We start from the raw sequence: 15,782 nt of genomic DNA, 5'->3' as shown, positions 1-15,782 counted from the left end.
CAAAATCTTGCAACACCATTGAGGTGTCGTGACATAATTGTTCTAATTTCAAAATCTTAGCAGGATCGATTATAGGTCAGAAAGGAAGCTTCAACTTCTATATATTCTCGATTCTAGCCGTTGTTTCTCTTCTCCCTTTCAGAACATTTCTCCCACAACTATTGCAGGGTCAATGTCTGCTCTGTCTTCAGTTCACTTTTATAAGCCGTTGTTCTACGAGCCCGATTCACATTGGTGTAATATTGGTTCGACGCCCTGATCTACTATCTACGAATCACAATGCCTCCAGTATTCCTCGAAAGATTGTCCCGTGCGGAAACTATTTGGCTGAAGAAGCTTCGGCGAGCTTTCAAGGATAAGGTAATCTTTCCACATATGCTGTATCGTCTCCCATTGCATACTTAATTTTGAAGGAACCAGGAAATCCCTTCTTGAAAACTGTGAAGCTCTTCAGCTTACGCGGCAACACTCCCTTCGAGTGCAAAATGACCCTCGATACTGGATCTGACCTCAACTGGATCACCGTTTAAACTTTACGCGACACATACATGTTTGATAGCTTGGTTCATCACCATGAGAACATCGGAATCTGTCTAAATGGCAGCCCACTCCCATCAATCGGGACCGTCACGCTCCGTTGGAAAGGAAAACGGTTCCGGAAGATCTTCACCACCACTTTTCACGTCATCGATGGCGAGTCCATACCTTGGCAAGTATTCTCGGCTCACAGACAATCATAGAACATGGCATTGTGAAGTTCGCTGGATTTGGTGGAAAGAGTATCATAGCTTTGCGGAAGGAAACGAAGGGTGGGTTGAAACTGTACCTCGTTGAGCGATCACTGCTAATGGTAGGAGACAGATGAGAAGAAGGGACGTGAAAGCAGACATGACAAACACAAGGAGGAGGTAGCTGCGAATGATGCCGACGTTGAAACAGATATACGGGGGAGGCAAGACGCGTGTGGCCGAGACAGTACTGGAAAGGGAAATTCGGGCTCAGAGACTTCCAGCAGTTCAAGAAGGGGAAGTAACAGGAATGGAAGCTCTTAGCCTGTTGAAAGTTTGAAATCATTGGGACGCAATTAGCACTTTAGATCCTTGTTGAAAGATAGACAAAACAAATTTATTTACAACTACCACTGTCCCACTTACCCTCAATTGATCATCCACAGCATTATAAAGCCATAAGTCTATCTGAATCACATTCTAAACTGTTTCTAGTGATTTACTACTCCAACCGAACCTCCTTCATTTCCAGTCGAGATGAAAACAACCTGAACAGCGGCAAACCTGCAACCAACATCAGCGATTACTTTCTTATGACGAGCATTCCATAACTCACGTCGAAGTCGCAATAAAGATCTCCCCTCTTTTCGCACCAGTGAAGAACGACAGCGCAGCCGCAAACGTGAAAGTGAAGAATGCGACAAGTCCAAGCCGAGCTTTCATCGAGCCTACACAATACAACACAACAATTGACAGAATTGGCAACAACGACGCGACTATCGTCGTAATGTGTGATGTGTATTTATGCAATGTATCTTTTTCGTATGATGCAATTCCTGACTCTGGGTCATCGACCTTCTTCACTCGATGCCAGAACAGCTTGTGAATCCACAGGACGAATCGCTGTATGAACCACGTTGAAAAAGCATCTCTCTTCTCGGATGAAGAAATGGTAAGAAGGTCGTGATGAAGATCTATAAGGTGCTCACTATCTCCCCAGGTCGATCTATCTTTCCCAATAAGGGCGAGATTCCCCATACCTGGTCTTACGAGCCACTCCTGAAGGCACCTCAAGTCCTGATGACCTGGATCTGCCAGATGGCTCATTACTGACTGTTGAATAATTGCATTATCTGTACAAGGAGCTGTCAGCTAGTCTTTGGTGGCGCCTTGGAGACAAACTGTAATCTTTCAACATATGTCGTATGTTGAGAATAATTTCCCACTGATCACTTCCCTCGTCAGTAGCGTAGCTGTTCAACCAATACCAATCCCGCGAGTATTTGCTTCTGTTACCGTCTGGAGACGCAGAATCTTCATTCTCGGCACGCCGAAGCCTTCTCTCTAAATGCACGAGCTCGGCTTGCAAGTAGAGAATATTTTGCGAATTCAGGCTGCCGAATCTGCGGTAGATTGCGCTTTGTTCATACCTGCCCATGTGACAGGCAAGCTTTGGATATCCTTCGACAGGTGAAACTATCTGTTCCGCCATCATGATGACAACGGGAAGTGAGGATGGTTAGAAGGGAAAAGAAAACCATGTGAATTGTAGCCCGACGACACCTGGTCCATGGTGACTTTGGTTCCAGCCTTATTCAATATTCTCCTCTTGAGTCAGCCTCAGGTACCCCGCACCTATCGATTGATCGTAAACCGCAAGAGATGTAGTTGCGCCTCTGAATTTTAATTCATACATGACCGATGAATAAAGGAATGAACCGTTACGATGTGGACAAATATTGAGAAATTGATTAACTGCAGTGCGCATATTTGAATTCTTACATCAACCTCGTTGCGATACTCTACCGGGTGCGACATGTCTTACGTCCCGCCAACAAGTAAATAGGCTGTGATGTTGCTTGGGCTTTCCTGGTAAGTCCGATTTGGCTTGATTTCTTGCATATGCATGCCAGACCAACAGCCTTGTGGTTGGGTCACAGCTAGGTCTAAGTTCTAGACACAGAAGTTATTTCGGTCGCCTCTTCTAGTTTTGAATAGGCGTCTGACAATATATTTTGTTCGGTGACCAGCTCCCTTGGCACAGCACCCACTTCGAAGGGGGCGAGAAGCCAGGTTATGTAAGATTGTAGTATCAGGATATATTTGTCTCATATGTATTCATTAGTCAATAAACTGTTCGGACAGTTGGGCATAAGTCTCAAAACATGCCAAGGCGCCGGCTTTGACTCCTCGCTTATGTTCTTCAATGTCAACACGACTTGCGTTCTGAATGATCTGGTCATTTTGGCAGGACCGTTGCTATAGAGTAATCATTAACAAAGAATAAGGTTCTAATTATAAATTACACACGACTAATGATCATAATTAGGGAATGTCGTATAGAAATCGCGCAAGGTGTGCTATCAGATCGCAACTTGACACATCTCGACATGACATGAAGCCATGATTCTTTCAGAGGCCTAGCTAGACTGCTGTGAATATATCATAACATAAAATAAAGAGACAGACACAAGTAGTTTTGGATCAAAAATAACCCTCCTATTTACCCGCATGCTCCTCTTCATCATCGCCCTTTGCTGGAAGTGCGATATCCAACATACTTATATCCAAGTCATCTGAATCAAGCGCAATACCCGAATCTGCAAATAAAATTTCTGCATCGCTTTCTCTTCTTCCATTACCTCTCGTTTGCCTCTTTCTGTGTTCTTCTGCTGTAGTAGCTTCCCGCTTCACAGCCTCATCCTCGGCGAGTTCCTCTTTCGTGTAGTTGCTCTGGCAGTCAGATCTGATTGATTCTGTGAGAGAATATAGCATTCGCGCTACACCTGCTGGTCCCAGTCTAAACCATGTTAGAAAGCACCAACGTCTAATGCTTCCCGCTTAGTAGGACAACATCCGACAACAATTGATAAGTACAGACTCACCCTACAAGCGAATGTTTATTCAGCGCATCATACTGTTCCTTCCTTGCAGTATGCGTCGAAATCAACTCCACATCAGTATAATTCAATTTCTCAATCAAGTATTCGTTCAAGAGCGCTCTCAGATGTTCGAAATTTATATCCCGGAACTCGCCATATTCTGCGTACATCCTCTGCTGGAAGTGCTCGTCTCTTACTACGTCTCTGAAAGCATCAATCTTTTTCTGTGAGATTGGTGTTTTGCGCCCAATACGAGATTTAGGGGCTAGTGGCCATACGACTGGGAGACGACGAGCTGTGCCGAGGCTGGGAAATTGGGTATAGCTGCTGGAATCAGAATCCGGAAAGTGCTGAGAAAAAAAAAGAACGGAGTAGGTATCTGAAGAGAATTTTCTCCTGATGACAAAACTGTAAGAACTCCCTGAATCCTCTTGGTGTGATCTCAAATCCACAACTTGAAATGTAACGCAAAAAAGTTGGCTCAGGCATTGGAAGGCCATGGTGTTGAGAGCCACTCCCCAGGTGCTTGATTCTCGAACAAGTATTTAGTAATCTCCTGGTATCTTGAACAAGTGTAGGCGCGTCGACTTGGCACATTTGGTGTATCTGGTGGTCCAGGCCCAGGGGTGTCAGGCTTTATCAAAGAGCTCATTCGACTGAGAATCGAGCTGGCCTTAGCTTGCCGGCAATTTTCTGTTTCTCGCGCTGATATTTCGGCTTGGCTCATAGATCTGCTGATAATCATACTATTCAGATCTTGACGTATTCGGATCAATTTGATGCAAGAATGGGACGTGTCTCCAGGTGCATGTTGAGTCACGGTACCGATATAGCATGGCCACATCCTTGTCGTGTCCAGTCCAAACTGATGAACATGAACGTTCCACAGACTCGAAGAACAGAGTAACTTTAACCAAGTTGTTGGGACTGGATCGTAGGTAAACTGGTAATAGGGGTCATCATGTTCTGAGATGTAGTGCGCATTGTCAAGTGCTGGCGCATCGCTGTAATTCTGGTGCTTATCCGTGAACCACTGTCGTTGGCAAGTTAGTCCCCGAGTAAATAAGCGAAGACCGCGTCCTGAGAACTCGTGAATGACATCTACATTGGGTTTCGTGAAGCCTGCATGAGTGAGACCAGGTCCACCAATGCTATATTCGGGGGGTAGTAATTCGAATGGCTCACCGTTCCATAGCTTCGAATGCGATCAGTTTAGTTCTAAAGGGCAAACAGCTGGTACAGGGATGTTAACCTACCTTGTCTTCGAGTGACCATCCCAGCTCAGACAGAACCTCGTCCTCAACGTATGGCTCTGCCGCCAGATCAGCAAGCTCTGGAGTTGTCTCTCGTTTGTGGAGCTACATTGCATGCTGAAGACAATCAGCAAACTTTACGCTACCGGGATCGGATAAGCAGTTTGAGGTGCACTTACAGCAAGCTCATGCACAAGATTGGCCGCAATCTTAAACTGACTTCCAGTTCTTTTGCTCGCTATTAGCTCACATAACTCTGTACCTTCCTCATCTCGAGCGAGTTGACTTACCTCTCTGAACTCGTCAGTGTCAAGTTAAGGAACGGCTGTAACATCTCTACCGAGATGTTGACTCGGATGAAGTACGAGGATGTTTCGATCTCGGTCAGTCCAGCATGCCATATTTTCTTCACCACGAGACCAGAATTTGGATTAGTGTATCCACTTGATAAGCGGAATCGTATTCTTGCCATGGCAAGACGGAATTGTGCTCTAAGTTTCAGCCTTTCTGTAGGCTTCTCACGCTCAGAAGGATTTCGTTGATGAAACCTTTTGTATTTGAGATGTGTGTACAGTGGATCAAGCGGCTCAAGGGCTATGTCACGATATTCACCAAGGAGCGTCCCACCGATTGAATATCAGTTCCAGCTCACAGGGGCCCGACAGTAATCAACATACCATGGGTAAATATGCGCATTGAAGATAAGCTGTGATGCCAGCTTCAATGGCACCTGTAATGCGTTCCATAAAATATCATTTTCTGGCTACTTGCCAGAATCAATCAATAAGTATACAATGCCATCCTAGTAAGACACAGCGAGAGGCGAGACCTACAAGCCAAAATCCCAAAACATTCCCTCCTATAGGCAGGGGACCAATGTGAGCTCCCATCTGTACCGCTGTCTCCCACTGCCTCCTCGCAAATATGGGATGGATCTCACTGTTCAGCGTAACTTCGACTTTGACCACATCCAGTCCAGCGATCGCATCAAGCGAATGCAATTCCTCGGCTATAGACCCACACCATCTCCTCGCCCGGTATCGACGTAATTCGCGTTTGCTTAGAGTTCTTGGCGTGGTGAGAAATGAGAAGGGACTTGAAAATGAAGTGGGAAATCGTGAGGGCGACAATGGTGTGAAGCCAGATTTTCCAGACGTCTTGAGGATGCGGTGGGACTGCTCGTTGACTCTTCGGACGGGGTGGCTATATGATCTCGCGAGTCTCGTGAGGTGGCTGGTTCGGCGTTGGCCTGCAGTGAATTAGCAGAGTGCCATTGTGGACTCAATTGCCTGTATTTTTACCTCAAGGGAGGAGCTGCTGCGTGGGATCGTTGAATGTTGCATCTGACATCATGGATAAGCTCGAACAATCGTTTCTAGCCGCTACATACAGGATCCGAATTTTTATGGAGATGAGACTGGTAACGAAGGGTAACAAGCCAAAACAAGGACTTGTACCATTGATGAATGCCGGTTCCGGTCGCACATATGAGCCATGAGAAGAACCATGAACGGACGAAGAAACATTATCTGTATCGTCTGATCCAAATCGAAATCAAGACACAAAAACTGCCAGAAATACCTAGCAAACTGACAGCTATGTTTTGGACACACTGGAAAACTCGCATGCGGCGAGGCGAACATTGATTTGGCAAGTCGCAGCAAGACAGACAAGTATAAGACAGAGCGACCTTCCTTGGATCACGAGTGGATTGCTCAAGCCGAGTTTCGGGAGTTTAATTCATCGATGGAATTAGACGTTGCAAAGGACCCTCTTTTGATAACTCCCTGCGCCATTCCCTATGTTACAACGCTGCCTCTAGCCCGAGTTACTCCAATTTACCCACAACAAGTTTGAGGATGTCCTCATGGCTCTTCCCAGCGTTCTTGGGATCCTTGGCAACGCTTTGCCAAACTTCTCCATGTCTCGGCTCACTAAGAATCATTTTTGCGATCACATCTGCTCGTTTTTCCTGCGTAGTTTTATCAGTACGGTACCTTGCAAGACGTGTTGGCAAACTTACATCAGTTCCATGCTGCATAAGGAACTTGTAGTACCAAGCCCATGCATCACCAATATCACTGTCCAGTAGAATGGCTTTCTCGAACCAGTTCTGTGCCTTCTCCAATCTTCGCTCTCCCCAGAAAATGCGCGCGATAGTGACGAACAGAATTGGGTCGTTGTCAACTTTCTTGATAGCTTCCAGTGCTCTGGGTTTCCGCTGGGTACGCGCTTCGAGATGCCAGATTGATTCGGTGTACAAGAGTCCACTGGTAGGTACTTGTTGCAAAGCTTGAGCCATGAGATTTTTTGCTTGGCTGACATTGTTTGCTCGTCTTTCCAATCGAACAGACTCAGTCCATAGCTCGGGCGACTTTGGTACAGCCAAGCGAGCCCGGTCAAGAACACCTCGAGCCTTGACCACGTTGCCAACTCTTTCCTCAAGTCGTGAGTAGAGAAGCCAGAGAGGTACTGATTTTGTGCAAGCCTTGGTACCCGTACCGTACGCTTCACGGGCCTGAGGTATCTTGCCATCAGCTTCATATATTTGACCTTTCATCATCCATAACTTGGCTGATCCTGGGAACAGCTGAAGTGCTTGATTAACGAGATCAAGCGCTGCATCAACATCACCGAGCTGTCGCTCAAATGCAACACTCTTCATCCAAACTCGATCAGTAGGTGCTTCTTGGCGGGCTTGTTCCAGAAGCTTTCTGGCCTGCTCAGGTTCCTTATTCTCAGCTTCAAGTTTGACAGCCGCCAACCAAATGTCTTCGTTGTTTGGATTCTGATTGAAAGCTCGGCCAAGAACTCGTCGAGCATTATCAATCTCACCAGCTTGCCACTTCTCTTTTGCCAACATCATCCAGAGGACCTCGCTCTGCGGACATGCTTCTACAGCTTTCTCCAAAGTCTGCCAAAGGGCTTCTTTCGTACCGTGGTTCTTCTCCAAATCGGCAGCAGCCAGCCATAGCTTTCGACTGTTGACAAAGACTCGTAGTGCATATGCATAAATTGCTCGGGCTGTCTCGTATTTTCCTCTGCCAATACTAGCCCGCGCATCTTCCATCCAGATGTCCTTCCGATCATCATCTTCGTCAAGTCCCCATCCAAGCGTTTCGCGAATGATGGCGCCACAAGTCAACACAGCATCCTCTTCTTCGCACTTCTCAGCCTCCGTAATCCACTCTTCTCGCTTCAACATAGCAGACTCCTTGGCCAGTGCCTGAACAGCACGTTTCATGACATTAATCGTCGTATTGCCGATTTGCTCCTGCAGTCTCGCAGCAGCAATCCAAATTTCATGAGATGTAGGGATAGCTTTACGAGCCTTGTTAAGAACTTTCTGGGCATTTTCAGAAGTCTCAAGGCGAGCCAGTGCCAACCATAGTTCGACTGAAAGCGGGATAATCTCAGTTGCTTTGGCGAGTAAGAGGCGGGCATCTGCAGGATCTTCCTCCAAGTTTACTGCCTCTTTCCAGAGCATTACTGACTGCGGAATATGGTCTAGTGCATGGCGAATGACCTTTTTCTTCGCCCTTGCTTCGGATTCTAGCTTCATAGCCTCGATCCAGAGGTTCACTGAGCGGTCGTTGTTCTTGATAGCATTTGCGGCAATGATTTTGGCGTTATGGTTGTCATTCAGTCTGATATTTTCCAGCCAGACGTCTTCGCTTTTTGGACAAAACTCACAAGCCCGCGCAATGACATTTCGCGCCGCAACAGTTTTCCCAGCCAATTCTTCCAATCGAGCAGCAGCAATCCATCCCGGTGCATGCTTGGGATTTGTTCGGATGACCGACTCGAGTAGAACTCGAACTCTCTTGATGTCCGCAACTTGTGCTTCGCCAGAGTTGACTTGTGATTTGGCCAGACTCGTGAGGTATCCTTTGGGGTCAATATTTGTCGCACTTCCAGCAACAGAATCGGTTCCAGAACCCGCTTGATCCAGTCTGACTTGCAGAACCTTGTCTCTTGCTGCTCCAATATCCGCAAAGTTGGTCATCGTGCCACTCTCGTTATCTCCCGACGGACCATCATCTGCGACGGTGGTACCAAGCTCCGAGGAGTCTCGCGCACCGGCAATGACACTATCAGGCACCGCATAGAACTTCTGTCGCAAAGCCTGCTTGTTCCTCCGGTTCTTACCAGTCAAGTCGCCGACCTCTGGTAGATTTGCCCAATCCTCGTCGCTTACTGTCGTCAATGCGCGCTTCAAGTCTGCAAACTGTTGTTGGATCTTGGGGTTATTTCGTTCGTATTCTTCTTGTTCTGCTTTTTCTCGAGCTTCCCTGTAGGTAGAAACGTCGGTAATCTGCTCATCTATTTGCATATATGATAAACCATCTGCACAGAGGGTATTGAAGGGATATTTAAATAATGGGTGAACCAACCTTCTAGCTTTCCGCCGCCTGTCCATCTTCTCGTCTACCTCCTGGTATATGCGATCTGCCTCATCGTCGTCCTTGTCGTATGCGCCACCGGCGAACAAGCCCACCTCGTTTTCGGGATCCTGAAAGCGCTCATCATCGTCGTTTTCCTCCTCCTTCTTCTCTGTTGCGCCATATGCTGTGGGTGCTGCTGCTCCGAGTTGTGCAGCGCGCTTTGCGAGAGCTTCTTTGATCTGGTCTTCGCTGGGGCCTTCTCGCGCTGGACCAAGATCTGAACGTGTTGTAAAACCGGTGGCACCTCGACCAAGACCGGCAACGTAGTTTTCGGGGGCCGGCTGATTGAGGAAGTCTCGTCTTCCAGACATGATTGCGTCGTAAGGGAGCTGTTCCTGGCTGCGAGGGGCAAGAATTCGCTGTTGATAGATTTAAAGTTGAGACGAGGCTAGGTCATGTGATGGTCACTAGCGCGATAGGCTTCCTTGGCTGCTTGGATAGTTACGGAGGGGAGGTATTCCCGGGCCGTCCATCATTAGGTATGCCTGTTTTCTCTTCTCTGTGTCCTCTCCACGGCTGGAGATATGACGAGGAGAGAAAACTCTTGTGGATGCCAATACCCAATGGTAAAATGAAGGCGTCTCTAAGCCTCACAGTTTTATCGGATATGAACCTTGCCACCCATGTCTATTATGTTGAGCAATGCTTTTATTTGTTTTAATCTTTCCTTTATAAGGCCCTGTATCCAGAATCAGCCCGTGCATATCAGTCGACCTCGGTGTTGGCAGGGGTGTGCCTCTCGATGGCGTTCATGGTTGGAAATTCAACCATTCTTTCTTTGTCACTGGGGCCGTATGAAAGGACGGGAGAACGTAAAATGAAAAAGCAATGCTTGCCACTTTTTTGATTTCAGCAAATGCAAAGGATTGTTGTAATAGTGTGGCGGTGGTAGGTATCCGCCTTTGTCCAACCTCACGAGTGGCTCGCCCAGTGGTCCAGCTGCATCGAGTTACAGTACCAAAGCCTGTGGTCGGAATCCCGAGAAGTCTCACACATCTTCAATGATCCACGAATATCGAGAAGACCACAACGGAACATGCCAATTTGTTAACATGGTACTTTGAAAACCTGGAGAGAGACTTCTGCACATGCTACCTTAGATTGAAGTCTTTCATTTGTCTGAGAATGGCGTAGCCTCGATCACAAGGAGGCTGCATCTACTATACTCGGAAGTTTATTTACAGCTTGGATGAGTCGGTCCGCCCTCCGGACCAACCGGTTAATTGCACCTTTACATTTGCCGGCAGGAATTCGTGCACCTTCAAGGGACCTGGTCAGCGCCAGCATCTATCCACAGGACCGCAGGCGTCAGCCTCAAAGGCTTATGCAAAGAATATGCCTTCTTGCACCTTTGGCTTTCTGGCCCGTCTGCCCGGCACTTGTTCATCCCGTGTCCAGATGAAGCTCTACCATGGGCTTGGCGCTCTCGAGTATATATATGTGCCATATTTCGGCGTTCTATCAGCTCAGTAAAACATATCTATTTTCAAATTGATTGTCTAAATTTTAGACTCTCGATGCAAACATCATTGCGCAAAACCTTTCACATAAGATATTACAAGAATGGAATCAAGCAATCGTGAACAGAGCTTTCTAATTGGATCGCAGGGTTCCAAGCGAGGAGGTTTGGAGAGAAGCTCACGATTGTCACAGAATGACAAGAAATGGGAATCTATGAAGGAAGATATTCGCAGATTTTATGTTCTTGAGGGAAATACGTTACCAAACACAATGGAGCTTATACAGGAGAAGCATGGGTTTCGGGCATCGTAAGAAATCCTAGCCCTTTGAGCAGTTCCACATTGATGATTCCTCAGCCCTCGCAAATGGAAAATGAAATTCAAGGAGTGGGGTTATGAAAAGCGTCTGACCGAATGCAACATGAAGATCGTGGCTGCGAAAGCTGAGAGAAGGGCCTATGAAGATGGCAAGAAGACAGAATTTTTCCACAATGGTATTTTCATACAACCGAGCAGGATTGAGAATTTTAAAAGGAGGAAGACTTTCAAAAACTCCGAGGGAGCATCTCCTTCAGCTGGTAAGTATCTTCTGAATGTCACTATAGCGGGTGCTGAGATCGAGCTACAGAAACACCACTGTGTATCACATATTGCACTCCAAGATCAGAGTCTAGTCCTGGACCGGAAAGTATACAGGACACAGCAAAATTCGTCGACACTCCAGATGTCATCGAAGCAGGTAACAACGGCCTTGGTTCCAGAAAGTCCTCTTCATCCACGTCATCCATCAGAGAACGTCTTCAAGTCGATGGGTCGACAGCATCAACCTTAGAAAACCGTGTTTCGAATCAGTCGGCTTCAAGTATCCTGTCACCAGACAGCGGCTTAAACACTACGATTACTGTCGGCAACAGATTTGGAAAGGAAACACTGAGAAAAGCTCCAAATCCACCACTTAACAATTTCGATTCTTCACTTCGCATCAAGAGTTTACAAAGAGTTTATTCGCCCTTGCTCTTTCGACGTCCCAACGAGCTTCTCCATCGGAACCAACAACCTGACGGGCGAGCCATCATGCTTACGCAAACCAAGGCTGAATTCCATGTGCGCCGCCATGAGTATGATGAGGCAGCGGTCTTGTACTGGAAAGTGATAGCCGGATGGCGTTTTCTGGGTAACGATGAGAAGCGGCTGGAGGCACAGCTCACTCTGGGCGGCGTGTTCGAGAAGCAGGATCGCGTCGCCGATGCATTCTCCTTATTCATGTCATCTTTCATCGAATATCTCGACATCGCTCTTTCATTGACACTCGACTCTCCTCAATTTATCTCCCTGCGTAGCTCGGCCATGTACTTGCGCAAAGCACACATACGGGCGAATATTTTCGGGAAATGGAGCGAGGTGAGCGATCGTCTAGGTTATCTAGATGAGGCTGAGACCGAGTCTTTGCTTTCACACCACGAATACCCCGGGCCAACACCAGGATTTATACATGGTCCGGATGTCGTCAAAGCTGCCATCAACTTGGCCATTGCTTACTCTGCTGTTGGCGAATTCGGCATCGCCGAATCTATATTCAAGCTTGTGCTCAGTAGTACTTCGGAATCATCCAGGAAACGATTCAATACACTTACTTTCGAGGACAGAGCGATCGCCAACCGAGACTATGCCATGCACTGCCACCAACGAGGCAACAATCTGGACTGCTTCTCGTACTTGGCTCGGGCTTTGGAGAACTGCTTGGAGGCACATTTCCCTGGCATCGGTACCGAAATCACGAACTCCATCAAACATCTCTTGAAAATGATGAATCGACAACTGGTTGTAGATAAAGAATCTGCTGCCGAGCTGGCAGAGCTGAAACTTCAGCAGGTCAGCGTCGTAATATCAATCATCAGCAAAACGGTGTCATACAAAGAAAGTTGTAGAGATCCGAGCAGCATTACTTATTAATACCGTCAACGTTGAATGATGATCTTTTTTTGAGTATCCGAAACTAGGAGGAAGACATCACGATCCAAAATCCTATCAGGACAAAGGGTTCGATTCAGTCCGCTCTCTGCCGCAGATGGCTACATTATGCATGCTGAATGCGACGCGCAAAGAAGACATCCCGTCGTGCAGATGTAGTGTTTTGGGAGGATAGAACGAATGACCATTCCCAGCGAAGACGGATTCTAGCGAGAGATCGAGTCATTAAACAGTACTTCACCTGTTTCTTGACCAAGTGACGTGACAAATTCCCAGCACTATCCAGTCTGAGCAGTGTCCTCGCCGAGAAAGAAAATTGGTGGATTCGTCGCTGGTCTCTGGCTGGCCTGGCTGGCCTGGGAGGTCTTCGGAGGTCCGAAGTCTGGAGAGGGGCATACGGCGCCCACATAGAGTTGGAAGAATATCAAGAGCGCCAAAGCAGACCCATTACCCACTGTTGGATGGCGCTGATCCTCCTGGTTAAGACCAGCTGGAAAACCAGCTTAGCATTTGGTATATCTTCTACGAGCTTTCTTCCGGTAGTCCTCTCGGCGCGGTAAAGTCAGGACGTCTGTTCATTGGAGGCAGAGTAGTGAGAGCAGAGCTCGTGTGAATATATACACCACTACGCCGTCTCGTCTTGTTGAATGTGCTCCCACCGTTTGCCGTTTTATTGGCTGACAAGGGATTGGATTTGGATGCGACTGTTTGCATAAGAGTTTTGAAATGGACCATAGCGTGACAAGCTGTATGGTCCTTATTCGTCCCTATCGGAGCGAAAAGGAGAATTACCTGGTGCCCATTGCGAGTGGGGAAAGAGTATTTCAGGATTGGGATAGGTGTCGAGGAGGGTGTTATGATGAAGGCTGCAGAAGAGGCAGACACCGAAGAGGTCATCACTTGACTCCGAAGAGCTTGTTTGCCGAAATCGAAGAACTCGAGGTGAAGATGGTTTAATCCTGGACGGAGAGGCATGAAATGTGACTTAGAAATGAATCTGAATGGATGTTGCCCAGCGCGAAATGTAAATCTAACGTTTCCAAAGATATCTCATCTAGGCCGTCCAGATAAAGAAACATTTTACATTTATTGTACATCGGCCCATGTCCTACACGAAGTACAGGTCTAGTACATAGGGCCTGACAACGGCCTGAAGGGTGAGTTTGACTCGTTCCTCTGGTTCCGTAGATGGAGAATCTCAGGGTGATGATGCACACTTGGGTGCATACCCAAACCGATGGCCCTTCGAACAGCCCTTGCAACTCTCCTCTGGTTCACAGGCCGTAACCCTGTCTCCTTTGAATGCTTAATGCGCCCCATAGGTGTCATGTATTCGGATATCAGTGAGAAGTTCTAGTATAACGATTAGCCCACAGCACTCCAAGCGGCGTTGTGGCAGAACATACTCGGTAATGCTCCTCCGGGTTCAAATCCAGTATATCGAACGCATCGTGATGTGGTTGGCCTCTCTTCTTCCACTTCGCCATCTCCACCTCGCTCAAATCATGAGGCGCATAAATATCTCCCGCTCTCCAACGCCGTGAGATCTGCCTGCTCAAATCTTGTGCCAAGTTACGATTCTGCAATTCTTCCGCCGTAGTTGCACCTCGAACTCGTGATTGGTCCCGATTTCTCTTCTCGACGCCTCGTCTTACAAGGCTTACAAGTCTGGCATTACCTGCCCCTATCTCTCGTGGCTGCTTCTGGGCGAAAGTCTGGATGGGGTTGCTGAAAGCTGGTCGAGGCTGGGACTCTGTAGACTTGGGACTCGAGCCCGGTAACAGGTCGAACAGTTCCGAGGTTGTTGAGCGTGAAGGAGGCTCATCTTGACAAGGTTGTTAGTTCGAGCTTGAGTATAAATATCGCAATCGACGTACCAGATCTCGAGGCTCGAGATGTCGAGAAAGCAACCCTACTACTCAATCCATTCTTCGCAATCTGCCTCGTCGCATTGAGGTATTGGAGTCGTGGGGGCGCCATTATGAATGCCACAATGCTACTGTTAAGCTTCAAGATGTTGTCGTCAATTGCTAATAGGAGCTACAAAACTTTGGCCTTCTCGGAGCGGCGAAATATTCTGCCGACCCCAAAATTATTTTGACTTTCCCCCGCGACACTTCAAGAGTCTTCACAATCTCAACGGCAATCCGTTCCCAGCGATAAAGAGACAAGATGGTCAGAAAACTCAAGCATCATGAGCAGAAGCTTCTCCGGAAAGTCGACTTCACCACATACAAGAGCGACAACAACCATCGCGATGCGGCAGTGATTCGACGATACAACATCCAGAAGCCAGCAGACTATGCCAAATACAATCGTATATGCGGTGTATGTGCCTCTTACTCCATAAACATCCTACAGAGTACTAATGATGTATACACAGAGCCTCAAACAGCTTGCACACCGTCTCGCCGCCCTCCCGCCCGATTCTTCGTTCCGGCGCAAACATGAAGAACTCCTCCTTGCCAAACTGCACGATATGGGCATTCTACCCTCGAACGCCGCAAATGCAAAGCTATCCGAAGTAGAGAAGAACGTCACAGTCTCAGCGTTCTGCAGAAGGAGGTTGCCTGTTGTCCTGACCAGATTACGGATGGCAGAGACTGTTCAAGCCGCTACAAAGATCATCGAGCAAGGTCATGTCAGAGTTGGTACGGAAACCATCACCGATACGGCGTTCCTGGTTACAAGAAACATGGAGGATTTCGTGACGTGGGTGGATGGCAGCAAGATCAAGAGGAACATCTTGAAGTACAGGGAGAAGCTGGATGATTTCGACCTACTGTGAATAGGGCTAAAGTGGGAAGGTTTTGGTCATTGACCTTGGAGTTCGGATTATGGATGCATTGCTGGCGTTGGGAAATCCTAAAAGGCCAGCATGGGTAGGAGTTATGTTCGATCAGCGAGCGTTTCGGTATGTACACTTCTAAATCATGGTCCAGAATGAAGATAATTCAAAATCCATTGCATTACTTTTGCCCAGTCAGTGGAAGGCACTATCGCGAAATCTGTCTCTCCAAGATCAATGCCAGGATGTATGGAA

At 47.4% G+C, this 15,782-nt stretch overlaps 8 protein-coding genes across 8 annotated transcripts; 3 read left to right on the top strand and 5 right to left on the bottom strand.

The window, feature by feature from the left end:
* Window positions 1–279: 279 nt before the first annotated feature.
* Window positions 280–530, top strand: ONS95_002949 (uncharacterized protein; the record flags this gene model as incomplete). The annotated part of the gene is made up of 2 exons (XM_058496231.1): window positions 280–360; window positions 414–530. 2 exons carry the CDS (start codon window positions 280–282, stop codon window positions 528–530), a joined length of 198 nt encoding a protein of 65 aa, XP_058353482.1.
* A 571-nt stretch (window positions 531–1,101) lies between these two features.
* On the bottom strand, window positions 1,102–2,223 carry ONS95_002948 (uncharacterized protein; the record flags this gene model as incomplete). The annotated part of the gene is made up of 4 exons (XM_058496230.1): window positions 1,102–1,292; window positions 1,345–1,564; window positions 1,769–1,861; window positions 1,911–2,223. The coding sequence occupies 4 exons, from the start codon at window positions 2,221–2,223 to the stop codon at window positions 1,220–1,222; spliced, it is 699 nt and encodes a 232-aa protein (XP_058353481.1). The 3' UTR covers window positions 1,102–1,219.
* A 1,004-nt stretch (window positions 2,224–3,227) lies between these two features.
* On the bottom strand, window positions 3,228–3,780 carry ONS95_002947 (uncharacterized protein; the record flags this gene model as incomplete). Its single annotated transcript, XM_058496229.1, has 2 exons — window positions 3,228–3,528; window positions 3,614–3,780. 2 exons carry the CDS (start codon window positions 3,778–3,780, stop codon window positions 3,228–3,230), a joined length of 468 nt encoding a protein of 155 aa, XP_058353480.1.
* Window positions 3,781–4,091: 311 nt separating this feature from the next.
* ONS95_002946 (uncharacterized protein) lies at window positions 4,092–5,335 on the bottom strand (the record flags this gene model as incomplete). The annotated part of the gene is made up of 4 exons (XM_058496228.1): window positions 4,092–4,805; window positions 4,867–4,968; window positions 5,043–5,091; window positions 5,154–5,335. 4 exons carry the CDS (start codon window positions 5,333–5,335, stop codon window positions 4,092–4,094), a joined length of 1,047 nt encoding a protein of 348 aa, XP_058353479.1.
* Window positions 5,336–6,691: 1,356 nt separating this feature from the next.
* ONS95_002945 (uncharacterized protein) lies at window positions 6,692–9,619 on the bottom strand (the record flags this gene model as incomplete). Its single annotated transcript, XM_058496227.1, has 3 exons — window positions 6,692–6,835; window positions 6,887–9,155; window positions 9,258–9,619. 3 exons carry the CDS (start codon window positions 9,617–9,619, stop codon window positions 6,692–6,694), a joined length of 2,775 nt encoding a protein of 924 aa, XP_058353478.1.
* A 1,420-nt stretch (window positions 9,620–11,039) lies between these two features.
* ONS95_002944 (uncharacterized protein) lies at window positions 11,040–12,721 on the top strand (the record flags this gene model as incomplete). Its single annotated transcript, XM_058496226.1, has 3 exons — window positions 11,040–11,077; window positions 11,126–11,346; window positions 11,397–12,721. The coding sequence occupies 3 exons, from the start codon at window positions 11,040–11,042 to the stop codon at window positions 12,719–12,721; spliced, it is 1,584 nt and encodes a 527-aa protein (XP_058353477.1).
* A 1,143-nt stretch (window positions 12,722–13,864) lies between these two features.
* ONS95_002943 (uncharacterized protein) lies at window positions 13,865–14,719 on the bottom strand (the record flags this gene model as incomplete). Its single annotated transcript, XM_058496225.1, has 3 exons — window positions 13,865–14,092; window positions 14,146–14,564; window positions 14,617–14,719. The coding sequence occupies 3 exons, from the start codon at window positions 14,717–14,719 to the stop codon at window positions 13,865–13,867; spliced, it is 750 nt and encodes a 249-aa protein (XP_058353476.1).
* A 192-nt stretch (window positions 14,720–14,911) lies between these two features.
* Window positions 14,912–15,527, top strand: IMP3 (Small subunit (SSU) processome component; the record flags this gene model as incomplete). Its single annotated transcript, XM_058496224.1, has 2 exons — window positions 14,912–15,067; window positions 15,123–15,527. 2 exons carry the CDS (start codon window positions 14,912–14,914, stop codon window positions 15,525–15,527), a joined length of 561 nt encoding a protein of 186 aa, XP_058353475.1.
* Window positions 15,528–15,782: the final 255 nt, after the last annotated feature.

This window comes from Cadophora gregata, assembly GCF_030347475.1.
Source record: "Cadophora gregata isolate MNR1 chromosome Unknown scaffold_12, whole genome shotgun sequence".
Taxonomy (NCBI): domain Eukaryota; kingdom Fungi; phylum Ascomycota; class Leotiomycetes; order Helotiales; family Ploettnerulaceae; genus Cadophora; species Cadophora gregata.
Note: the sequence above shows the minus strand (reverse complement) of the source record. Positions and strands in the feature narration are given on the sequence as shown.